The following is a 27,388-nucleotide window of genomic DNA, read 5'->3' as shown; positions in this document are numbered from 1 at the left end:
CAAAACTTAAGAGCTGTTTTTCTTATGTTGGTGGGTCAGAACAAAGTCATTCAAAAGGAGCACCTCCTACTGATTGCTTTCGAAGCCTCTGAAGTTATTGTTTTGATAACAATGTCCACAAAAACTATTTCAACTACCAATTACGATGTAAGCGCTGTAATTCGATCTTAGTGGGCAAAAGGATCATCAGCTGCCCAAATTCATCGGGAGTTGTACTTAGTTTATATCTCTATAGTAATTAGTGAAGAAAAAGTTAGTTAATAGTCTCGAAACTTAAGAAATGGCCTAACAAATGTGCATGACGAAGAGCGGAGTGGCAGGCCCAGTACACAGCCTCAACAAGTGAACCAAATAATACGATCTGATCGACGATTGACGATTATTACTTTGGCTGATAAATTATCCCTCGTTGGACCCACCACTATTTGAAAGATTGTTTCGAAAAAGATCGGGTATAACAAATTGCGTGCAAGATGGATATTTACCAACAAGAAGAGCAAAAAATTTGAAAGGACGAGCGTTTTTGAACCTTTATCGACAAGACGGAGATGGCCTGACACTGCACCTAGAAACCATTTTCCCTTCTGGTGCTTGAAACAGTGCCACTTGGTGGACAACACTTTGAAGACAACGAGGAACTCAAGACTGCCGACATTATCTGGTTCAATTCCTTCAGCGGTGAACTTCTATGCTAATGGGTTAAAAATGCCAGTGCAGCGTTAGCAAAAGTGCATAGAAGTGAAAAATTGGAATTATAAAGTGAAGTAGGTTCGTAGGAAACTAAAACTGTAACTAAAAACTTTTTTAAAGAATGCATTTTGTACGACGAAACGGACTTAACTTTAAAAAATCACCCTCGTAATTCGAAAATGTTGGTTGGAAAATTCGGAAACCGGTTGTTGTTGATTGAAATTCGGCGACGCTGGTCACAATCTTAACAGAATGACCTCTGAACTCTCCCTCACCGGCAACGATACAGGCCATCGACGGGGAAAATTGTGTTAAATTCGACCGTGAAACATATTAAATTCCAGTCCTACGTGAAATATGATTATTTCACGGGGGGAAAGGGGAGACTGCAATCGCCTGGCTTCGACTACGTTGGGACCCCTGTGGGATTAGTCGTCCCAGGAAGCGCGGCGAGTGAATAGCGCGTTCCGCGTCGCCAGCCCAGCGGTCGCTAATCGGTTAATTTCCGAAGCGTCGAAAATCAGTCGAGTTGCCACCGGCTAATAAAGCGATTACCGCCGCGACGAACATTTACATATACCGCGCCACCCTCCTCTCCCCGTTTGAAACTTCTGTTTTTTTTGTGGCATATTAATGCTTTTATGGCACAAATTTCCGCCCCGGGGACAAACAAAAGGGGGATTGGAATTAGCTCGGGTGGCGTCCGCCATATCTCGCAATTGCAATTTGACGGAGAGTGCGGGAGGCCCGACCCGACGTTCATTTTAATTGTCCGAGAGACTGATGGTAGTGACCACGGGACGCCTTGGAAAATAATATAATACCTTCAGCAAAATACTACGAAATGGGGGCAAGGCGTAGAAATGGAGGGACCTAGGGTGTCTGTAAAAATATATGCATGATGTAGGGCGGATAATTTATTGATGCGAGCACGTATTTCGGAAAAAAATCAAACTCAAGCAGGAAAACATTTTACATTTTGAATTTACAACTTCAACCTAAAACCCTTATTTCATGTATTGACCTAAAATTTTTATTTAAATTCTACGAATATATTTTTAAATTGAATAAGTTACATTACAAAAATAAATTCTGGTGTGATGTTACTGTTAGACTACACTATATCCAGTACTCCATGTTTTCTAATGTTGTGCTGTTCTTTTTTGATGCAACGTGAAATCATTCATTGTATCCTCTAGAAATACTGATATCCAGTGCACCGTGTTTCTCATCCCGGAGGCCGGGGCTGGTATTCCGGTGATGACAGGATTTTTCAGAGTTATGCCGATTCTTACTAGGTGTGCCCTGTGGAGAAAAATTCAAGTGTAGTACGCCACCTGTCGGATGGGGAGCTTAGTTTTGTGATCCCTATGCACTATTTGTCAATATTAATCTAACGACGATAATCTTAGCTGATGCTAACAAGTAATTATTACAAGAAATTGATATTAAAGGAGTAAACAAAAGAAAACAACAATATTAGAAAGGATAAATGATGCGGTGGAGGGATCTCAATCACATAGAATGGAAAAAAACACCTATAACCGGAGACATGTATGAAATCATGAGACAGTGACATACTTCATGAAATCAAAATTACCTACGAGAAAAACAAAAGTGTTAAATCGGGGAAAGAAAAAGCGATCAAGAACATTGAAAATGGAAATGGAAACATACTGATATAAGATACAGGCTTAGGAAACAGGAATATTATATTGTAGAACTATAACAAGGGGCCATAATAAAATCACCTAAATATGGAGTAATTAAAGACGTGGTTGAGGTAGACGAATATTACCAAGGTACATATAGTATACTCAGAAACGCGAATTTAAGGGAACAGTGGAAGAACTGAAGAAAAACAAGGCCTAAGGAGCTGATTAAAAAAATGGAATAGTTATTATCGAAGTAATTGAAGAAAAAGTTAATGACACCCTGTTTTAAATAATCAAAGTAAGCTACGAAAGCGGAAATTTACCGGAGTACTTCGAGAGAACTGTAATTCTTGCGATGCCGAAAAAATGAAAACCGACAACTGTAAAGAACATCAAATCTTTGGTTTAGCTCCACATACACGCAAAATACTATCAAGAATAATCAGTAAATGATGGAGAAAAAATTGAAGATAATCTGTCCATAAACCAGCCCAGCAATAGGGAGAACAGGAGTACGAGGGAGGCTATATTTAGTCCAATTTTTCTGGTCGATAAAATGATGCATATGGACAGACCACTGTACATAGCATTCGTGGCCTTGGAGAAGGCTTTTGATCACTTCTAGGGGAATAGTATGCTCAAGCTGCTTGAAATAGCTTGACTGGACTGAAATGCATAAGAGTAACCTATCGACTTTTACAAACGAAAGTCGCCATTATTCAAAATAAGAAATAAATAAAAATTGGAAGTTAAAATAAATTAAGGGGTTAGGCAATTATATCTATTTACATATATATATATATATATATATATATATATATATATATATATATATGTATATATTTATTTATATTTATTATATATATACTAATATATGTATATTTATTTAGTCGTTTGGTTTTATACACACACACATATTTGTGCATATGTAGAGAGGAAGCATTCTGCAATTAAAATGTAAATGGATGTTAAAGTGTTAATGGAATTAGGGTGAAAGGATAAGAAATCAATGTTTCAATTCGCAGATGGCATCATAGTAATAGCTAAAAATAGAGGAGAACTGCAAGAGCCCTTGAGGAAATTGGATCAAGAACTGCATAAATATAACATGAAAGATTATAGTCCTGACTATTGAAATACACCATATAGTACACCATAAAACCGTGGTCCAATTTTGAAAGGATCAAGGCTCGATGCAATAAAAGCCTGATAGTGCGATCTGCTCCCCATGTACACGTAGAATGACTTAAAAAACTTGAACGCTGAGGGTTTGACGACATCTCTTGCGTAATACGCGGATATACTTCGGCCAGTTTGGTATTTGACCAAAGATCATAATCAGGAAACAAACGAACTCAACAAATGGGAGATTCCTGCCCAACAGGCTTAAAGACGGTGGAATGTGGTGTCCGCGAAGACGGTGGATATTAACACATTTCGTTTTCTCCGCGGAGAAACGAAAGCCGTTCCTTTGCGACCAGTCTCTCAATTTATTTAGGGTCATCTAAGCTTACCTGGAGGCCTTTCTGTCGGGTTGACCGACAAAAAATGGCTAGGTCGTCCACAAGGAGCGATACCATTACCGGAGCATTGATGCATTCCGCCACGTCGTTGCGATGGCAAGTAACGTCACGCTCAGTACTGATCCCTGAGATCCCTGTTTTTTCGTTTGAAAGATCGTGATAAATACTTGCGGTCCTTATTTTACAAACACGGTTTGTTAAAAAAATTCTGATAAATAGGACTATTGTGCCCCTAAACCCTACTTATGCGACCGTTGTGGATTTGGTCCATACCTGGTGAGGAGTTATGGGAATCTGTGATGGCGGATTACAATTCCCAGGGCGAGAAGGGCTCATTTTATTCTACCGGTGTTCGAGCTTCGCCGAAATTAAGAAGAACACCCTCGCATCACCTCTTTCCGTTTACAAAGTCAGCGTCAATGCCCTCATCACTGATGTTAAATCGCGGACTGCTTGGCGTATATTTCGCTTATTTGAGGGGTGAGTGACCACTCGGCCAGCTATGAGGAATGGTGAGGTAACGAATAAGCCCTTGGCCCCGGAGATTTTCCTCACTTTTTCCCATGCCTGAGCGAGTGGGGTTCTATGGTTTATTTTAGAGACGTAATCTATCCAGGAAGCCCTCTTAGGCTGCTTCACGGTCTTTCAAGCTCGTGCTCTCTGCCGTCGAAAATATACCAGATTAATTGCCGTGGGATATTTAAAATAAAATAGGCAACGTGTTTTTCCTCATCCGGATCGTCCTGTCGCATTCCTCGTTTCACCAAGGGTCACGGTCGTCGGGGCTAACTCGGGGGATATAGCGCTGCAGGAGTGGTTGTCTGTTTCGGGGTGGATCTTCGATACAAGGGACCAACAAAATCCTTAAGATGGAAGCCGATTGACTGGGAGTAGCTCCCGGCCTCCCGTTTACACGAAATCCGGAGTCGAAGAGGGGTATTGCTCCTCGGTCCGTACAGGACATCCGACACCCTACTAGGGACCAGAAAGCTCATCCTTCAGGATCCCCTTCTCTGCCTTGCGGGTCTCCTGGCCCGGCAAACACCTGGGTGGATCACAGGCCAGATAGTATGGCCGCACACAGACAGCGGATCCACAGTACTTCCAGGACGTATCCCTTGCTGGCTGGGGGTTTGTTTTCGGGGTTTTCTCCCCGCCCTTTTAGTCGCCTCTTACAAGAAGCAGGGATACTGCCGAAGTATTCTCTACCCCCCTACTCGCAGGGGTGAAGAAAAGAAGAACCTGATGGATTAGACGCAACTTGAGGCATGACGAGTTACCAACGAATATAACAGTAGGAGAACTGAATGGATATCCTAAACAAGTAAGGTCAAAAGTTACATATATGTGCCAAATAAAAAGGGATGTAAAATATCAAAGCTGCTAGGAAAAAAATAGTGTGGTAGATGGAAGAATGGAGGCCTTAACTAAGTCAATCTTCGGATTGAAGGACTGATTGTGCATTTTTTCACTATTCATAACTTTAGATGTAAATTATTTTGTTGATCAAAGATAAATTAGTAACCCCACGCATAATAAAATCATTTAGATTATAAAGAGAGAAGTTATACAAATTATATCACGAAAATACATGCAGGATACTTTGCGAAACAATGGGAGAAAATTGACAATGCCCGAGGAACTACCGCAGGAGCGAGTGGCAGAGGGTTTTAGGACGACAGTTATAAATCTATAAATGTCAGATTAATGCCAGAGAAAAGGAAACCTTTAATATATCGGCTTGATAGTTTAACTCTCTAATTTTGACGTCCATCGTAGTTTAGTTTTGTGCAAACCGTTTTATATTTCTCGGATTTTTGTTAACACTTGAAGCGATGTTTACTGGAAGGGGCACCAACTGCTAAAAGTATATTCATTGTGTGATTTAAATAAACACATAATGGTATGACTCCCTTCAAGTCTATATTTTCCAACTCTGTCTGTCAAGAATTCTAGAGTCTACACAAATCCACGTACTCAATGCATGAATTTCTGTAATTTTGCAGTCTATCGTTTAAGGTAAATTTTGGATGGGCACACATTTCTGAGCCTCGTCTAACATAGCATAGACTGACTCACCACACTACCATTAACCATCCTTCAATTCTAGATACTTTCTTTGTCCATTAATTTCATCCATCATGCCTAACCTTTTCCTTCCCCATACCTCGCTAGCCTAAATGTATCCCCGCTATCAATGTCTTTAGCCAATCAAAATATTCTCCAATTAACTTTCTTGTCTCCTTTGAATTTTTCCTAACAACCCCTATTCTTTCATATTTTCTAGCATGTCGTTTGTTTACTTTATGTGTGAAGTTTCGAAAATATGTCCGATGCGGCCTAGACAAAACATTTTCCGTGATCGGTAACTCTTAATGTAACCCTTTGGATTGAATCTGCATAATATTATACACCTACTTGTGCACGGATTGTTACATTTCGACCGAGGCATAATACGAGAAAAGGATTTTTTTAAAGTACGATGAAGAGAGACGGGTGGCTGAAAGGCTGACGGAGGGGGTGTTAAGCGATCAGCCTACGGGGTAACAGGAGCTGGGCGAGAAGGGTCGGGGGTGATGGACAGACGGGAGCCCTGGGGGTCTGGTAGGCGGCTATTTGTTGCTTATTGATTCGTCCCACTTCCTCCCTCCCTTCCCCTCTTCCCCTTCCTCCCTCCCTTCTGATCTTCCTTTTTTATTCGCGCTCGCGAATAAGACGCGAGCGGGGCGACGATCAGAAATGGAGGGGAGGGGCGGAAACATTTGAGCGCCGCCGAGCGAGCATCCCCCCGTATCCCCTCCCCCACACCACCCTCCCTCTCTCTCACCCCGTGTTTATCCGGAAGGCGGCAAAACGGATGCCTCTCTCCCTCTCTCTCTAACTTCCACCCAACCAATCACCCTACCCCTCCCAAGCGGGAAACCCTACGTCAAGAAGTTCTCTCCTGAGTGTGAGCGACGGAGACTGCGGAGGGCACCCGACTATTTTTGCGTCGGGCCGTGCACGTGTCGGGATTCCGCCACCTACTACCGTCCCCCGCCTCCGCTCCCCCGTCCCACAAATGCCGAGGGATATGCACGCGCGGGATTTACCAGCCACGGCCCGGTCTTTCCGTCGGGTGTTTGAGGGACGCGCAACTCCCCGGGTCGTCTCCCCGCCGCTGTGCGTATACCTGCGACCGTCCGTCGCAGACTAGATGTTTCGGGTCACTAGGACGCACCGCCCTCACCGATTACGGATCGGGAGGGGGGTTTAACTGACGCCACTGCAAAGTCGAATCACGGACGAGGCATATCATTCCCAGTCTAATGAGATTTTCCACATGGAAATGGTTCAATCGCTGGACATAAGACCGAAATTTTCGCAGTGATAATGGGCATGAGAGAATTCGAGAGTGACTTGAGAATATGGAGGACACATTGTAATCAAAAGAATAAAAATACTGCTCCGTTCAGTGATTTAACGCAATACTAATTTTGTGGCGCAATTCAGCATCTTTATTGGTATATTTCTCTTACTATATCGATTATACAAGAATTCATTTGCAGCATGATTTAACTTTCCTGAATAAAAAATCACTGACAAGTTGAGGGAATACATCTCAGATGAAATTAATGATACCGATATATGGCGGCGGGATGGTTCAGTGAGGAGAGCACTGGGGTACAGAGAGGTGGACCGCAGTTCGATTTTGGGCGATGCCTCTACCCATCCCCAGCTCCACCCACACCCCCCCTTTATTACCCTGACGTGCAAATTTCACACGCCATTGGGTTTAGTACTTGTTAAGCTCTAACCCAACCTATCATACCGACCTTCGGATTAGTTACACCAGTTGATTGATAATCCAGCATTCAGTCTTTCCCTCCTTTAATGCATGGAAGTAGGAGTTCGCATAAATCATAATAAATTCAATTATACATTCATTTAAATTATGATTGATGTATTAAAATAAATCAAATCGAAATATGACCAATTTCATTTCAAGGTTTAGTAAAGGGCATAATAAAATAACTACGTCTCTAACTACTACCATGAAACTTGATTCGGATTCCAGGTTTAGAAAAATACAATCAAATTAGGCTAATGGCCTTATTTTGAAATGTTGACATTTTAAAACACTTAAACCATATCAGTACAAATTTAACTCCTTTTGTCCTCATATTCTATAATGAATGCCGATAATAATTGAAGCGCTTCCGAGTTGAAAAAAACTAGCATTGATAAATGCATTCACGTCTGGCTTTAAATTTCTTCCCTAAAACTCACAGAGCAATTAATGGTTACATATTTGAAACGGTACTGGACTCGCTAACATTTTAGTAGCACACGTTTTACCTCCTAAAAGCACTTTTTTACATGTATCCATATAGGTTCATGAACAACGTTTTCAGTCAGAAAACTTACGGGAAAAGGTATGAGGTCATCAGTAAAAGAAATTTATTTGGAACTTGAAAGTTGTTTGTTAATAACCAAGTTGAGAGGGGTATCGGCAAAATTGAAACTTTTGAGAAAAAGTATGTACAAAGGCAGTTATTAGTGCCTGAGTATTTTAGGGAAAAAATATCAATGCCAAACCCGTGTAATGTTTTACGCGGCCACTGAAAATAAATTTTTAATGCAGAAAGACTGTGAAATGTCGTCTTGAAATTTCCTATTAACATTTAATCAATTTATCAATGAGTTACTAAATTGATATTATATTTGGTTAATCCTTACTTCACTACATACGAAGCTCTTTTCATTATTTTTTAAATCATCAATTATATTATTTCTCTAAGATCCTTTTTTTTGTTCCCAAGCTATATCTAAGTAACCAATAACCTCCCCGTAAATTAAATTGCTCTAAATTGCCAGCCACAGGCTTGCGGAGAAAACTAACTCCGTTTTATAAAAGTCGGCATCTATTTAATGAGCAACGATTAAAAATTGAATGCGGCGATGAACTTCTGTAAGGTTTTATAATTATAATATAACTGTAATGTCAGCGTTTAATGTTCGATGGCAACACGCAGACAGCATATTATTTCACTTTTTGAATTGAATTAATATTTAAGTAACATTGATTCAAATATGAATTAGCCCAACGGACTAAGAGATTTCGATTAGATCCCAGGAATATTGATTCAATGAATAGAGTCAGGTCGGCAAAATAGGTTAGCCATAACGGAATGCATCTAAATACACGGTGATTCCTCAAATGTTGTCCCCTTTTCCTATAACGTTAAATGAAATTTTGCCTTCTCTTTTAAAATAAATAAATCTGAACCTATATCCATATATTTAGACCTGCAAAAGAGACCACTGAAGGTGTATAGCGGGCGGTGAGAGGATTTATATTATGTGAATTAATGGGAATTTGATGCGTTTGCAATAAAATAAAGTAGGGCGGGTGGAACAGTTCACCCATCTTGGCGGTGTTTTGGATCAAGATGGTCATAGCAGTCGGGACATAAGAAGAATTTCGAATGGCATAGAATCTTTCGCAAGCAAAAGGGAATTGGTGAACGGGACGTTGATTAAGGATGTTGAGGAAAATCTCATCAATACTTTGGTATAGAGTGTAGCTTTAAATGGTAGGGAAACTTGGTTGTTGAAGCAAGATAATCGGCGTAGATTAGAGGCATTTATAGGGGGTGCGGAAAAGGATTTTTTAAAAGTCAAATCGATTGAAAGCAAAACAAATTAATAGGCTCCATATGTGGTAAGGAATAAGAGTGGATATTCATAAAATTACTAAAAATGCAGGAAAGATGGACGCAAAGCATATTGATTGGCAGCGGGATGCTGAAGACTTTGATAGAGGGGGAGTGTTAGGCAAACGAAGAAGAGACAGAAATAGGATAGGGATTTTTAAAGGATAAGGAAATTAGATGGAATGAAGGGAGGAAGGAATTGTGCGCAGTTGAAGAGGAATTTATTGCAGTATCGGATATCAGGTTGTGTTTTATCAGAAGAAGGACATAAATTTAACGTTTTTCAGTCTTTGTTCGTCAAAACTTACCCTAAAATGTCCAATATTAAATAATAATAATGATCACCCCCACCTATTATTTTGCTATCATGTTGCCTATTGGCAGTTTTATTTATAGAATCACCCAGGTTGGGTGAGGGCAGATGTGAGAGTGGGGGAGGAGGAAGTTGGAAAGGCAGAAGACAGAAAACGCAAAGGGATCAGGGAGCTATTTCACCGAGCCTGTGAGAGGAGGTCAAATCGGGTGGCGCAGGCGCTCACTAGAATCATCTGAGGAGGGGTTAGGGAGTGCGGGGAGGGAGCTTTATTTACGGCTGGGTTGGAAGCGATGGTAATATGGGTAAGGTATGTAAAAAGAACAGGGGGTGAGCATTCAAAATGTAATACATAATTTAAAAGAATAAAATCGAGCGATGCGACTAATAATAGCCATCCAACATTTGTCTTGGTGATATTATATATTACTTTGATACCTTGGTCGACAACATGATTGCACTGAAAAATTATTACATTGGAAAATTCCGAGTACCTTTATTTTGGGGATGAAATGAGGGATATTTCGTCACTGATGAAATGGTGAACTCCTCCTCCCCTCGCACGATACACGATCATTACAAATTCGAAGCCTAAGCACAGGAATATTTATATATGAAAAGGAAAAGTTTAAAGGTTTATTTAAACATACCCATTATTGCATGATGGATATATACATACATGTAAATGTAAGAGCTTAAAGGTATGATCATGTGGAAAATGTGGGTTTGTGTATATAAGTATATATTCTTACGCATGTATAATTAATAATAGTCGTGAATGCATCTTATCCTCCCCCCGCCAAACACCATTGCGGTGGCTTGTGATTTAATGTGTAGATGTAGAATTATGCACATGGCTACGACACTCCATAAGGTTCAGCCAGGTACATGCAGTATTTTTGGGAGGATGATGGCAGAAAATTTCATTTGATACCAGGGTGAGTTTAGTGTATAAGTTAGTATCTCTGAGGCGAATGTGGATACCATGGAAGAGAAGAAATGCGTGGCTGAAGAAAAGGAGAACTAAGGTGGTGTCTGTGAATAGCTTGGCCGGGTAAAGATGATAAGTCACGAGAAAAATGAATTCCGGCAAACAAAAGATGCACTGATTTCTCATGCCGAGCAGATTTATTAGATACTCCTACCGATACTCGCACGAAAAAATTAAGTGGGCGTGGTAATAATTTCATCAAGTCGTTCAGTTACAAAGATTTTTAAAGTTACTGGTTAAAATTACTGGCAGATTACCGTTACTTTTGATTAAATATTAATGACGGATGTAAGCGAATAGTCTGATAATGTTTTAAGCGTTTTAATACGTACAGTTACCTCATAAACGGAGGTCGATGCATTTGAACTTTCAGACAAGGAGAAATTTAGCTGATTTGTTAATTCCAGTACATCTCAGATTCAAAATTGAAAGAATCATTCACCTAATTTCCATAGCTTATGCTACTTTAATATTTAGGAGAAAGCTAGCTACGAATCTTTAACTTCCCTTATCGATAGTGCTTGGCCTACAAAAGCAGGAAATAATTGTACCGAAACTTATTTTTAATGTATTATGCAAGATAGGAACAGAAAAATTAACCATTAATGAAATTCAAAGATTTATTTTTGAATACATGAGTGAATTATAAATAATTGTTACAATTACAGAACTTGAAGTTTACAAGTAATTAATGCCTAAAAGGTAATCGTTACCGATAAATCAATTGCTTATCTCATCCCCTACACTCACTGCTCATAGGGCTCGGGGGTAACTATTCCATTCCCTGACCAGATGCCCAGTAGGGTAGGCATGGGGGGGATGAATGAAATCGAATACTATATGTTTTAGGATCCTCTGGTCAACTAGTACAATGATTTTTAATCAAAATATAAACGAGATAACACCGCCTATCATATTCCCAAAAGACTTCCTTAAAAATGTACCGTTAATCCTTTAATCTGAGAGGGGTACGATGAAAGATAACTACATTTATTTACAAAGAAACTGCGGAAGATACTACGAAAATAACTTTTAACGGAAGTCGTCCGCTAATGCGTATTAAAACTCAACAATTTCAAAGTGTAAATATTATTCTCCTTGATCGGGAACCCGGCAAAGGCGAATGATTTTTGAACTGAAATTGTTGCAGTACATTTGTTATTCTGTTGTGCGGATGTTGAATTGTTCATTTAAAAATACATGTAATCCACGAAGGATTTGTAAATTTTGACGAGACATAAAAGGTTAAATTAAATTATTATTATTAAGAGGAATCTACTGGTCAAAGTAGGTTATTGATGGATCGAAGACCTAACAATAAGCTCTGCTGACTTCTAATCCACGCCTAATACAACGAATTGAATTACAACATCTACAAATCCAGATACTTTCTGCCACCCTAAAATATCAAAAAAATAAAAGATCCGTCTCCTTAAATGGAAAATATGCTGCATGCTCTCATGCCACACCAAAATACTTTTTGTTTTTCCGAACCATTGAAGATTTTAGTATCTTTGCGAGAGACTGGAGACCTTGGATGAGTTCCGCGTCACATATCTCGCTTTTCCTTTTTCTCGACAGACACAGCGGCATCGGCGGCAGTGATTCCTTGACGGCCATCTTCTCGGCGCTCTACGGCAAACTTCTCGTGGTGCAGGGAATCGCTTTCCCGGTCGCCGAGGTCATCTCCACGCATGTACCCCCGACCTTTCACGAGGTAAGATCACGTCTCACCTCATTCTCGTCTTCGATTCAGGCGGCGGTCGCTACTATTTCCTTATTATTTCACTGTCGAGCCACATCGCAATGCGAACATGATGGCCAGACTGACCTCTTTTGCCTTTCGCGGATTAATTTTTGCAAACTCTCAAGAGATTTTCGCCAAGATACACGTAGTTCAGGCAAGAAGTCACCTATGATCAAATGACGTGTTATCATAGTAACTATTCTAACCCTAGAAATGAATATTTCCTGCGAGAGGAAAAAAAACTACAAAAATTTTAAAGCGTGATCTTCCGCGATCATGATAAGTGGTATTCCTGGGCAGCTGCCGTGTGCATGTGCTGAATATTACCTCAGGGCTTTGATTCGATACTAACACAAACTCATCAGAGAAGGCACAGAAAGCATGAAGGAACCGAAAAACTTAAAGAGATAGATCGGAAATATTCTCGCTAACTCATGGAAGCGAATGATAAATACAGAAAGAAAATAAACTAATTATAACGCACTATAGGGGGAGGAAGATTATGCAAATCGGTTTTTAATGCTTCGACATCATTTGCAACCTAATGTTACCGCGAAGTTTGAATAATACCAGGCTATGCTGTACTGTCCTGAAGTTAAGGGGAGCCTATCTCTTATTCTGGGAGAGAATTGGGAAAACGTCTATAGCATCGTATTTTTAAAAGGAGCTGGCATATTTAATACTTTCAAAATTGTTTAAATATTACTTATTAATGTACATATCACATTCCACATATACTTCATATTTCTCCTTAGTTACCAAGGACATACTGAGTTTTTAATATGCTCGAAGTGTTGCGAAAGGATCATCGCTTCCAAAGCACCGACCATTCCAAATGGCTTTCCATCTATCTAATGAAGCCAATTTGAATGCCTGGAAAATTGTCGTCTTAACAGATGGGTCAGCGCAATTTAAAACCCGAGAGACCTTCATCTTTAAACCTTGGCTGTTTATTATAGAATTTTCTTTGTGAGGATTTAATGATTCGTCGTAATGTTGCTGTCGCATTGGAAATTCAAAATTTGCGATAGCATTGGATGAGAATCAATGTAATGCAAAACATGGTTACAAAGTTTCGATAAAGACAAAATCTAAGTTAAATATTATAAAAAATAATTCATAAACTTAAGAAGGTGGAACATATTTTTCTATTTCTGGAGTGTTTTTGAACGAAATGATCTAAGTGGAAAGACTCTAATATGGAGCATGATTTTTTACGCAGGGGAAACATAGTCTTTGAAGCAAGATGATAGGTTTAGATTGTTGAATTTTGAAATGTGGGCGCGAATGAAAAAGGCGAAATGGACAGGGAGAAAAACCAGGGAAAAATGCTACACATGGTGGGGCCGGAGAGGTATTGTTGGGAATGATAGCGGTTGGAACTTTTAGCGTGCAACGACAACTGTGGTCGTTTTGCATTCTCCTATTACTTGGGATCATCGGCCCTCCCCATAAAAGATCACTGTCATTAAAATCGCCCATCATTATCACAGCATCGAGGTAGATGACGGACAAGAGCTTCTAAATCAAAAGGTGTAACCGGTGCACACCCCGGCAGATAAACGTTACATAACATTATCCTCTCAAATGCTGTACACTTTCAAAGCCACTTTTTTGGAATGGAGAGTTCAGTTAGAAAACGGTCACCTCCTCCTTGTGCCGACAGACCATTTCAGTTCCCCTGCAATATAAAAGACAACTTAAATGTTCAAAAATATAAATAAATAAGTTTTCATAAAGTGGTGAAATGACCAACCATTTCAAGGTTATCGCTTAAAGCGATGTTTCCTCCTCCACTCGCTCGCGAGGACCTCAGTATCGGCGATGCTATGGTCCTCTTCCATAACCTCCAGCTTCCTTGGCTTTGCTGGAGGTGTAGGGGATGGTGTCTTTCACGCCCTTCCGGCGTGTCCCCCATGGTGGTTTTTGGTGGGATATTCTTTGAAGGGCCAACCGGAGCAGGTGGCTCGTTGTCCACCTTACTCTTAGTTTCTTTGGTAATTTTCAATTTTTGTGCACGCATGTACGCTTTATTTTCCTTCGTACCGTCTGTTTGCGTGGTGATGGTATACATTGGCAATCAGGTTGACGCGACGGAAACAATAGACGGGGAGAATATAGGGCGATGAATCACTCCCTCAGAAAACATGTCTCTCTTGATTTCATCGACTTCCACGGATGGGAAGTCATAATGGCTAATGACTCTCCGACAAGTGTTTAGATTGCGGTGCAGCTCCAACGTTATCGGAATGTATAGAGCCTTCCCATAGCCAAATTTTTTCACTCTGTTTGTCATTTATGGTTTCTATGAGCACTGTATCAACCCTCAGTTTCTTCATGCTCTTAGGGTCTTTAGGTTCATTCTACGACAAAATTCTCCGTACAAGGGAAGGAGACACCTTTTTTCATGGTCTCACCTTACTATGGACCGGACATAATCAAGTACGACTTGCAAAAGGCATAAAAAAATATCTCCCGCCCACCTCTAGACGGAATTTTTTGCGTGGTGAAAAAGATTTTTCCTCAATAATAAATGTTTTATCCCTCGGCCTCCCCACTCACCACGGAGCCTCGCATTCGGGACGCCGCTCCGCTGAATGGTTGCCAGGGTTACCTCGAGGGATGTAGCGCTGCAGGAGTGTTGTCTGTTTCGGGGTAGATCTTCGATGCAAGGGACCACCAAAACTCTTACACCTCCGACCTTCTTAAGCAGACCTCCACAACCTTGGCATTCGCCACCGGAGTGAAAACGTGACGGATGCCGATAGACCGGGAGAGGCTAGCTCCCGGCCTCCCGTTCACATGAAATCCGGGGCCTCAGTGGGATATCGCATCTCGATCCATACAGGGCATCCGAAACCCAGCTGGAGACAAGAAAACTCACCCTCCAGGATCCCCTTCTCTCCCTTACGAGTCTCCAGGCCTGGCTAATACCTGGACAGATCGTAGGCCAGCTGGTATGGCCGTACACAGACAGTGGATCCACAGTACTGTCCGGACGCATCCCTTGCTGGCTGGGGGTTTGTTTTCGGGGTTTTCTCCCCGCCCTTTTAGTCGCCTCTTACAAGAATCAGGGACACTGCGGAAGTATTCTCTACCCCCCTACCCGCAGAGTGAAGGATTGTTGGGAAAAATCTTATGGAGACAGATAATATTGATAAAGAGCGTTTTGACAGGTGATATGGTATTGGAGACTGTCTTAGAGAGGATAACGTTAGAAAAACGAGGAAGGGTTAGGAATAGGATAAAAATGTTGGAGGAAATGAAGGGAGGAATGAAGTATGCGGAATTGAAGAGGGGTTTAATTTAGGTTCGGATGCCAGATTGTGTTTGCTCGGAGAGGCAAGTAAACGTACGTTGTACCATGGTATAAGTTGTGTCTATCAAAAAACCCACCTTTATCTGTAGAGTACCCATAATAATAATGGTGCTGCCATGTTCCTGTAATCATTAAGGTCATTCGGATTGGTCGGCTTAAGTAACTAGGAAATAATTTTAACCCTTTGATGATGAAGATACAACTGATTTTCATGCTATTCAATGCGGTACGAGGTACATCCGAGTTTTTAGGCATCCCAATTGTTTTTATTGAAACCGGGAGTGGATTTATTTATGACGAGTGTCCGATTTTTTTAAGTTCAACCACATAAGACATAGATTGCTGGATCGTAAATTTTACATAGTGTCTATAGCGGCCGCAAGAGTGAGAAGTATTATTAATATTTGAATTGGGGTCCTGGTGTACACGAACAGCGTGTAATCATCCGTTTTCCACACATAAGTGTTTTAAAACCCATCGAATTTTAACCGTCAATTGATTGAGATTTGCGGTACTGGTGTTGTAGCTGCCAATAATGTCCACTTGTGCGTGCGACATTTCAAAGAAGGCCAAACATCTCGTGACGTCAAGAAGTCCTCTATTAGTCTCGGGCACGGATCAGCCGGTTTTTTTCCGGTGGACAAAAGGGGATTTCCTACGGAAGCATTCTAGATATTCAAAGAATAATGATGACGACGTCATGAAAATGTGTACGAGTGCATGGAAATACTGTAAAGAAGAAACAGAAGTTTCAAATTTCTAGTGTATACAGTTAATTAGGTAATATCAAGAAATAACTAGGAATTTTAGAAGCTGAACACACCTCGCCTGTTTTACACCCGGAGTTACCACTATCAAAATATAACTCCGAGGCTCATTTTCTTCATTGTGTACAACTAAATTGATATGCCTACGCTATCATATTTGAAAAAAACGTAATTCCATCAAAAAGAAACGGTGGAGGAGTTCTAACTCATTAAATGAGTGTACTGAGTCGGGGATAGAGAGTCTACATCTACGAGTATATACAGTCCACTAACGTAAGTTCATTTTAGGTTTTTACCCCCTTTATAATAGCCGGTAATATCCTCTTACGTAATTATTGAAGCCCTATTTAACATCTCAGACAGTCAACTCTTTCTAAGAAAAGAAATAACCTCATATCGCTTTGATGAAAATGGATTTAACTACAATTATCAACTGTTCATATACATTAATTGTTTTTTATTATTTGTTGTTACTATAATTACTATATACTACCCACGACAGGGATTCTACCTTTATCTCTACTGCGGCAGCATGTTGTTTCTACTTTACCTGTGCGCCACGCAACTGAGGAGGGCTCCTGCGGTAGGGGAAATGGGAACAAAGGTTCCGAGACCTGATGGTGCCCCGGGAAGGACGCGATATGGGAGCTTCTACCTGCGGATGGGTGCTGTAGGTGAGTCAGTCATTCAGTGGTCGGAGAGTGTTCTCATCTAATGCACGAGTCCTATGAACATGTGTTTGGAAACAAGTCTCCTTATATCCTACATCTACTATATTTACATACAAATATATAATTTATATAAATGTTTAACTCATAAATTTAATTATATAGGTATATATATAAAATATTTATATATATATATATATATATATATATATATATATATATATATATATATATATATATATATATATAAACCTACACACATAACTATATAGATGAAGGAGGTAGGTGTAAAAACGACCGGAGGGAACAATTAATTCAGTGAAATATATGCATGGGAGGTCAATGTCGGCTGATAAAAACTATTTTTGGGCCACACATGGAAATGGGATGGTTTTGGGTAAATAAGTAAAATTTGTCAAATGTTTTTTCAAAATCATTTTGATTTGGGAGGATTTCAAACTGCACCAACACATCCAGTCGAAACCCCTTCCATTATAATTACTCGTAAAGCGGAGTATTACGTATAAATCACAAGTTCCGGAAGCCCATTAAAAGTTTGGCGAAATGGGACTTCTGAGGCTGAGAGTTCAAAAAAGGGCGACGCTCATTTGTCTTTATAGTTATTGGTGAGGCTTCCTAAATGTTTCTTGGTGCAGAAGTCGTCCCTAAAGGAATTTCTCCGGAGAAGCTTAGCCGTCTCAAAGAAGGTAATTTCAGCCAAGCAAGGTTTATAATCGATTAGAGAAGGGGGAGTTTTTCATTTAAATTTCGCCAATTTGCCTGCGTTGGACTCGCAAGAAATATATCGCTTAAATATCATGGCAGTCGTTGTAAGGAGCCACAGGTAGCCAATACGATACATTTGATGGTGATGAGCTGCATGTCGAAATGACCTCCGGAGAGGGAGGTTTCGCGGAACCTCTTGCGAAATTCACAAATTAATGCAATACACTAATGCAACCAGGCATATTTTAAAACTTTCAAAATCACGAAAACATTTTGGATGATATTCCAAAAGGTAAAGAGCCATAAGATATTCGGCGATCATGCTACTTGATTCAATTCCTCATGGTTGTTTTTTACTCCAGCCTTCGGGATCGGCAGCATGATCTACTCGGGCCTGGAATTCGGCCTGTACTTCGAGACGGAGAGGGGTAACCCATCAGCGTGTCACACGCTGTTACAGGCCATCACTCCCGCAACTCGCATGGCCTTCATCATCGTGCAAATGCAGTTCATTTTCCTCAAGAACAAGGTGAGGTGGACTTCCTTTCTCGAACGCAAGTTCAATTTAACTTAACTCTCACTATTTATGCAATACCCCGCAAGCCGTTGTAAGGACGAGCGGCAGGGGATGTTAGGTCACCTATCATTCTTCTTCCACTCCACTACTTTCACGTAAACATAGCGCCCCACCATCGATCGGAAGGGTGCGTGGAAGGGGGGTGGCCTGACACCATTAATACAATGCCCGTTATACATTTCTCAAAAGCCTCCAGCCTATGCTCATTCTCCTACGTTAATGACTAAGTTTCCGAACGACAAAATAATGCTCTGTGTTCAAGTTCTCAGTACTTTTTTCTTTGCATACCGACTAATTATCATTTACTCCTGAAAATTTGACAATGCTTCTTTTACTGCCACCATCACTCCTCCCACTCTCACCCAAAATAGCTTAACTGTTTTACCTTTCCCATTTTGTGTTCCTCAACATTAATGAATATCATAGCCTTCTATTTTTTTGATTATTTAATTGCATTTGTTTCTTCTTTTCGTTTTTATCGCATATCTATCAAGCTCATTCTGCAATATGCTAAGTATTAGTAATATCTAGTGCTTTCCCGTCGTATTTGCTTGATGAAGTTTTCTCGGGTCTTCCACCGTGTCAGGGGTTCCATATTGGCCGACGTTTCGATGCCACTCTCATGCATCATCCTCGGGGTGGATGATCATCTACCCTGATGACGATGCACGAGTCGGGCATTTAAACGTCGGCCAATATGGAACCCCTGACCCGGTGGAAGACCCGAGAAAACCTCATGATGCTAAGCATTGATTGTAATCCTTAGCATGACTGGCAAAATAACGCTCAATCATCTGCAATCCTGATATGATGAGTTCTCCATTTACTTTCACACCAAATATCGGCAAAATGGTAACATTTTTACATTCAGGTAACTGTGGGTTACTTTTTTGTCTTCGCTTCGGTTTTCATCGAAGCTCTAGTTAACAGAAAAACTTCCCGAGTTGATTTTAGATGAAATATTTTTTAGGAAAGTTCAGATCCGATTTATTATACACATAAATAACGTCGAGGGACTTGTGTTTTTTATGTTCATATTGAAGGTTCCCCCTGTTTAAAAATAGATTATTTAAGCTCCCAACGCACCACAAAACAAAACTGCTACTTCGTGGGTGGTCTGAAAAGTTTCCAGCCTCAGAAATTTTCAGAAAAAATGTCCTGTATCTTTGTTAGTTCGGAAACTTTTTAGATCTCTCTCATACTGCTACTCTTAAAGCTACCGCTCTCAGGTGCAGCTTTCTTTCCTTTCTTGGCCGCATAAATTTAAACTTTATGAGGGGGTATGTCAACTGTAAATCGGCAAGTGAACGATCAATTACATCGAATTTATCAAGATAGCATTTTTGTGTATGGGAGATTCCAACGAGAGACTTTTCCTTCCAAAGATACCAATCGTGTGGTTTTGAATTTGGCAAAGACGATACAATTCAGCCGCACGATCATAAAGACCGGACAGTCAGTCGTCACTAAATAAGTGAGATGAAGTACCGACCGGAAATATGCAAGCATAAGTTTTCTCGCAGGTTATTCGCGACTACAATACAAGAGAGAAACACTAAGGCAGAAAATGGTTGAGCATTGACGAAAATATGTAGGAACATACAAATTATATTCCCTTTCAATTAGGTTAATGGCTGGCTTCCTAACGCCCCTGTTCACGCGTCCTTAGGCCAGAAGATGAGGTGCCGTGTAAATAAATTTGTAAATCTGATTGTTCATTTTGAACAATCAGATTTACAAATGAAGCGAAGAGTGTGAAGCGTGAAAAAAATAAAAATGGACGGAAAGGGAAGCCAATAATGATGTTATAGTAATTGCAATGGATGAGAGATGGTTTTTAGAAGAAATTCGAAGAAGATTGGACAAGTGGATGCAGGAGATATTGCAAGGCAATGGGGTGTTGGAGACGGTAGGAAGGGAAAAGAAATAGGAAAGCCAAGTTAAGTTAGGCCACGAATAAGAATTTTGACTGGCATAATTAAGGGAGATAGAAAGCATGCAGAGCTAAGTAATAAGTTATTTTAATACGTAGAATAGGATCATAGGTATTTTTTTAGACGTAAGTTTGGGCTTAAGAATAGAGTGATTATATTCCTAGGATCCAACTAAAACCTACCCCAAGCCGGTTGACTTCTGCTAATAAAAATCTCAACCTAGTAAAACCTTAACAGTAAACATAAAATGACGGTGCTGTCACACAATTTTTCAAGTGCATCATTAACCAACTCAGAGCTCTTGTGAAAATTCTTCCGTGTAAAATTGAAGCTGTACAATTTTACTGATAACTAGAACTTCGCAGGAAATCGCAGTTGGCACAAAGTAACCAACACCAAATGTGAAATTTTGAATTTCGCACCTCCTATAGGGCTTATTTCGGACTGATTTCCACCCTACTTCGATCAAAACCAACTTTTTTATTGATTTCTGCGGTATTGTGAATGAAGCCACACCCATCAATGTTTTCAACTTCACGTAAATTTCAGCCGGCACATTAGACCAGAGTTTGAACAGTTAAACAATAAATCGCTTTCAGCTGACGGCAGGTTTTCTCAATCCACTTTATTTTTGCTCTTCGAAGCCTTGTGAGTTAGTTCTTTCGGGCTTTAGACATGCCGGTCACGACACGCAAATAAATGCACAAAACGGTTAGGGCGGTATGGGAATGTGTGTGGCCAATGGATGATCACGGATGTTCTTTTAATGTTCTTTGTTGTCCTCCGCAGCAAATCGAGAGCCCGAGACACCGAGTAGCAGTCAGGTTCGGCCTCATGCACATGATCGCCACCAACCTGTGCGTCTGGCTTAACGTGCTTGTCCAAGAGACTAAGCACGAGATCCTCACGTTCTACGATCCTCGGGCTGCCACGGCGGGCCTTCAAGGTGAGAAAGGAAAGAAATGGGTGCGTATGTGCAATAGGTAAACGACACACCATTACGCTGGTGCCATAGGTGAGAAATGTTTACGAGAACAATGCCAAGAGTGGCGAATAAAAAAAACACATATTTCCAATGAAAAATTCACCACATATCCCGCCAACGCTCCGATGTTTTTCAACGGAATCCTGGACAATAGTAGGACACTGCGAGGAATTATGAATTCGCAATCAGTGCCAGTTGACATTAATTTTATTATTCCAATATCGATGGAACACGAATATTAAAATAAAATAAATTTTTATTTCATTTCCATATTAGATCTAATTGATGCTCTGATCTCCTCCTGCAGCTGATGAATATCTGCTGGCGAATGCTTGAACTTTCATACAGTTTTCAGATTTCCAGTCGCAAAATGGCTCAAGTTTTTTAAGATTATCTTTAAAAATTAACTATTTCACATTGTCCGGTTTGAAAAATAACAGAAGCATTCGAGTTCGAAGTATTGAATTTTTTTCTGGAAAAAAACTACTCACGCCTTCTGCTGTTACATCTCAGCATTTGTAGTAATACAAAAGAAGAAAACGGATGATCACGCTATTGTTGAAAAATAAACGGCAACATTTAAATTATTAAAAACGGTTCTCTATCTAGCGGCAGTTTCATAAACTATGTCCACCTTTGTTGACACTATCTATGGATTACATTTTAAATTAGATTCCGCATATTTTAATTTCAACCATTTCTTTATATCTCCTCCCAGTTCCAAGAAAAAATTACGATACCTTAGCAATTGAATTTACCTATTAGTGATAACAATATTGTCAGAATGTTCTACTAAACTCAATTCAATCTAATGTTGCTTAAGTAAGGTAAGGTCATATCAAAGACCTTTTTACAGAAACTACAGGATCTAAAATAAACGTTTACAGAAGACCAACAGCATGCACAATGTTTTATAATGTATCCCACTAAATAGTTTCAGCATGGAAGTCGTGCTATTGACCAACATGCTTGGTTCATTATGTTAAACTAAATCTCAAGCTTACAGATCTCGTGTATCCACAAAATAACCCACAATCCACCGCAAGAGTGCGTGGCGGTGGAGTTTAGTACACCATCCTTACATGCTGAAATATTAGTATGTACATTCACTTGAATATTTGTTTGAATAAACTTATATAAAACTCTTGTGCACACATGAGCCCATGTACATCATGCAATAATTTTTGCGTTTGATCAATTCACCAACTTCTATTAATCTAGTTAATATGTTATGTTTGCATATTGTGTGAAGGGAGAACGGTGTCTTTCTTACCTGTTTTATCCCGATTGTCGGATCTACTATTATAATTTGGTACCAAATTAATACCTCGGCGTTACAAGAACTCAAGTATAACCCTGTAACATTCTTAAAGTCTTTAAGTATTGCCTGCTCTCTTCGAAATTCAAAAGGCTCCCACAATAATTCCTCCAATACACTCGTTAGCGGCCATTCTCTTCTTGTACTCGTAGCGATTATTTTCTCCCCGTGATTCCAGGTACTTACTGCGTATTCCAAATGTGCTTCAATCAAAGCGGAGTAATACCCCTCTTACCAAAAGTCTTCACTTCCAAATTCTGGAAAAAATTTTCGCGATTCGGAAGATCGACTAATTTATCGCTCTCCTGACTATTATGCAGGTCCCCCGGGAAACTGGACCACCAAAGGCAGCGTCCCGCCAACGGCGGCCCGTGACGGTGTGGACCTCTTCGAATGCCGCCGGACTAACATAATGGGCTCATTGGTGCAGAATGCCTCGCCCTTCCTCTTCCCTTGCACCATCGAGTACAGCCTCATCTGCGCCGTGATCCTCTACGCAATGTGGAGGACGTCCTGCCACTCGAACACCGCCGCCGGGGGTGGCCCAGAAAGTCCCCCCTCGCCCCCGCTGGCGACCCCCAGGCTGGCTCAAGCCCCCTGGTGCGAGACCCTACTCCCTACTCAAACCACCACGATGACCTCCTCGCAGCACTTTTCCGTAGACTGCGCGTCCGCCCACCGAGGCCTCTTCTCCGGCATCCTAGTGCTCGTCCTCACCATCATCTCCCTCATCATGTTCCTGGTGCTCGAGCGGGAGCCTGGATACGCCCACTTGGCCATACTGGAGGTATGAGACCTGCCCAGAAGCATAAATCCTATTCAAGGCCTACTTCCGAATGGTACGATTGCCTCTACGGTCGTGCCTCTGATTTGGGGTGGTTCAAAGAAGTACCTACGCTTTAATGCTTAGGTATTACCCTATTAATGTTCTCTTTTTGATCTACAAACAACCCATGAAAACTAATTTTGACTCACGATATAATGTTACCGAGCAGCTTCGCTTTATAGGTCAGAAATTTCAAACTACATAGCTTGTATCGATATACGAGCACTATACTTATGTAGCAGTGCATATCAAATTCAAAATAAAATATGAGAATATGCGATATTTTATAAAACATTAATTATACATGCATATGTTATGTAATATAATAATATATTAAAGGTGAGCCTAGAATGTTTGTTGTGTCCCTTATACACCACCATTTCAAATCTGAGGAACTAGGAATTCATACAGGTAAATGTTTTTTTAATACAATGCAATACCAATGTTTCAATAATCATTTTTTTCCCCGCATTTTAAAAAGTTGAAAACAGTCATTACTAAACAGGAAATCTATGCACAACTAAAATAATGAATTCCAACGATTTGGTGACTGAGTGATGAACTCGCGGTAAGAAAACATCGCTCCAGTATATTGCATCGAGATAGAGGGCAAAGTTTTAACGGAAATCAGTAAGTAACAAGGATAACTCATTGCTCAGTTTCAGGAAGCTATCGACACCATTGTGTTTTCATGAGTCTGAGATCTCTTGAAGAGAAAACTCTTTCAACCCATACATAGGTATTCGACAGATATTTTTAGTCCAAATGAAAACACATAGGTCACAGAGAAGCTGAAGGATTAATTTGAAATGAGAGAGGTAAATGAAGGGAGTAGGTTACGAGATATTCTGGAATTCACTGATTCATATTATTAAGAAAGGATTCTGACTGATAGCTGCGTGGTGGTTTAGGCATATGGTCAAAGCACCCTGAGCTCTACCGAAAGGGGATTATTAGTTGTAACCACAGGACTTTTACAAACTGTCGAAGGGAGACGAAGTTTACGGGGGGGAGGGGAAGGACTTTGAGGGCCTCCGTAAAGGATCTCGCTCCTGACGAAACACGGAACGCTCACCAGCCTGCGGTGAATTTTCCTCTAGAATCCACTGAGTCGTTTGATATGCCTGCTCGACGCGCAAGGCCATGCAGGCACGCCTCACTCGTGAGCACTGGAAGGACCATCGTGGCGTTAGTTATTCTTTTTTTATTAGTGTCAGCGGTGATTGGGGAACGATAAAAGGGGTGAGCGCTCAGGCGGACAGTGGTCCTATATCGAAAAAATCAAGTCAAAGCCCAAATTTTGAACTTTTCATTTAGTTGCCAGGAATATTTTAAACTGATATTCGAAGGTAAATAGAGCAAGAAGCACACAGTGTTATACAGAACTGTAAATTTGACACAATATTGGGCATGAGAACTCGAATCTGCCTAATGTAGCATGTGAGTTGAGTCAAAAATTTGTCGGTAAAAATGTTGGCCATATTTGTTTCAATATTAGAATTTTTCGGTTTGTGAATTAGCTTAAACTAAATTTTACTACTAAGCTGAGATATTTCATAATGAAGTCCACATGTTTTAATTTTATAAATCATATTGTCTATCATATTTTTTGATTTACGGTATTTTAACATGAAATTATAAATAAATTGGCCACAATCTTTTTTAGCTCCGAAGAAATTTTTGCACTTTATGTAAAGGTATAGTTAGGGTTTGGTTTGGCTACGGTTGAGCAGGGTATATATAAAATGATGGAAGTGAAAAATTTTACAGAATGAAATTTCCATTCATATTTATTTAAAGTGGCACCAGACCGGTGGTCCGTCCGACTCCAGACTCCGTGGTTCCACCTAAGGCTACTCAAAGTACGCGATTTAAATTCAAAGAACTGCGGGAGATGTTGCAACAGCAATATCGATGAATACGATACGTATCATGTGTATGATACATCAAGGGACCTGGGTTGGAATCCCAGTCAAGGCGAATGATTTTTCGTATCGACTGACCGGAGGGTCGGGTTTGATTCCGGGTGACATCTCTGTGCACCCACCGCTTCTCCCGAGATGTGTTTGAGTTTTCGGGTACTTGATCTTCCCAGGAAGCGATATATGTTATACGATAGAGGAAGGAACTACCCCTTCTTATTACCATGCTAATGTGCGAATTTCATACGCTTCATATAGGGCGAGTTCATCTCACTGATATGCAAAAAGACATTTCATGAAAATTAGGCTGTTTCAGACTTACAGTTTATTGAGAATAGGATGCCACGCATGTAATGTATGTATGTATATATATATATATATATATATATATATATATATATATATATATATATATATATATATATATATATATATATATACATATATATATATATATATAATTATATATATATATATAATTATATATATATATACATACATACATATACATACACATACATGCATATACATACATATGCATACATATACATACATATGCATACATATACATACATATACATACATATACATACATATACATACATATACGTACATATATGGGAGCATTTATTTAATTAATCAATGGGACAAAGGAATTCCAGCGGATGGAGCGCTGAACTGATGGAGTGCTGGAGAGCCCAGGTTTGATCCCTGGTGACGCCTCTGGGCAGCCTCAAATTCACCAAACGGTGATTTTCGGGTACCAGAGAAACCACAGACGGCTCAGGAAAAGGAACTGTCATCCCTACCCTGATTATAGGTCACTTTCACACCCCGAATGAGGCTTAGAATGAGACGACTCTACCTATATATATCTACCCGACCTTCGGGTTTAATACTGCGATCAAATGTTTTTTCTTGTCACTCAAAGGTCAACGCGTGCGAAGTGTCCCTCTACGTATTGACGACGCTGGCCACGCTGGTGTGCGCCTTCCAGATCCGCAAGCTGAAGAAGAAACGCCGTGGGCACCACGCCCTCGACTGCATCCTGCTTGTGATCGCCCAGACTGGACTCTACCTCTACGCCATGTTCTCCATCATCGCCGGGTACTTCGCGGACGCGCCCCCCGCAGCACCCGAGGCATCACGGGCCGGTATCATGGCCACCGCCGTCGTATCCCTTGTGCAGACCACGTGCCAGACGGTATTCGTTCTGGACGCGTGGGACCGCCGCTGTCTGACGTCCGCCCAGGCGCGCGGAAAGCCGGGAAGGCAGATGGTCACCTTCCTGCTCGTGACCAACATGGCGATGTGGACAATCAACCGACTGCAGAACAGCCGGGCGGACTTTCACCCCTTGGAACTGGTGTTCTACGGAAAGTGGGCCTGGACGATTATCACCCACGTTAGCATGCCCCTCGCCATCTTCTACCGGTTCCACTCGACTGTGTGTCTATGCGAGATATGGAAGAGCGCGTACAAAGTACGCGACTGAAACGTGGAATCGCGCGCTCCCAAGGGGATGCGCAAGTGATAAAGCTCTTCAGGAGAACCACACATGTCAATGTTCTAGCCAACGTAATCTCTCCAATAAAACCGTACAGAAACCACGGACTGCAAAACACTAACCTAGGACGGGGGCATTCGGTAAGGAATCAAAGTTGTCGAGCCTCAACAGTGGAAAAGTTTTAGTCCCATGTTCTCGATGAATGCAGATTTTAAATTGAAATA

General features: G+C 40.6%; 1 protein-coding gene across 1 annotated transcript in view; it reads left to right on the top strand.

Moving 5' to 3' along the window:
- Positions 1-27,152, top strand: part of LOC139698039 (proton channel OtopLc-like) — a 36,089-nt gene extending 8,937 nt beyond the window's left edge. Inside the window, exons 3-8 of the mRNA XM_071596898.1 lie at positions 12,450-12,585; positions 17,204-17,375; positions 18,458-18,624; positions 21,396-21,552; positions 23,230-23,696; positions 26,589-27,152. Of these exons, the coding sequence (XP_071452999.1) occupies positions 12,450-12,585; positions 17,204-17,375; positions 18,458-18,624; positions 21,396-21,552; positions 23,230-23,696; positions 26,589-27,152 (1,663 nt within the window). The remainder of the gene's footprint in view (positions 1-12,449; positions 12,586-17,203; positions 17,376-18,457; positions 18,625-21,395; positions 21,553-23,229; positions 23,697-26,588) is intronic.
- Positions 27,153-27,388: the final 236 nt, after the last annotated feature.

This window comes from Hetaerina americana, unplaced genomic scaffold (genome assembly GCF_022747635.1).
Source record: "Hetaerina americana unplaced genomic scaffold, ioHetAmer1.1.p SCAF_8, whole genome shotgun sequence".
NCBI classification, from domain to species: Eukaryota; Metazoa; Arthropoda; class Insecta; order Odonata; family Calopterygidae; genus Hetaerina; species Hetaerina americana.
The sequence above is the reverse complement of the archived record's forward strand: the minus strand, read 5'-3'. Positions and strand labels throughout refer to the sequence as shown.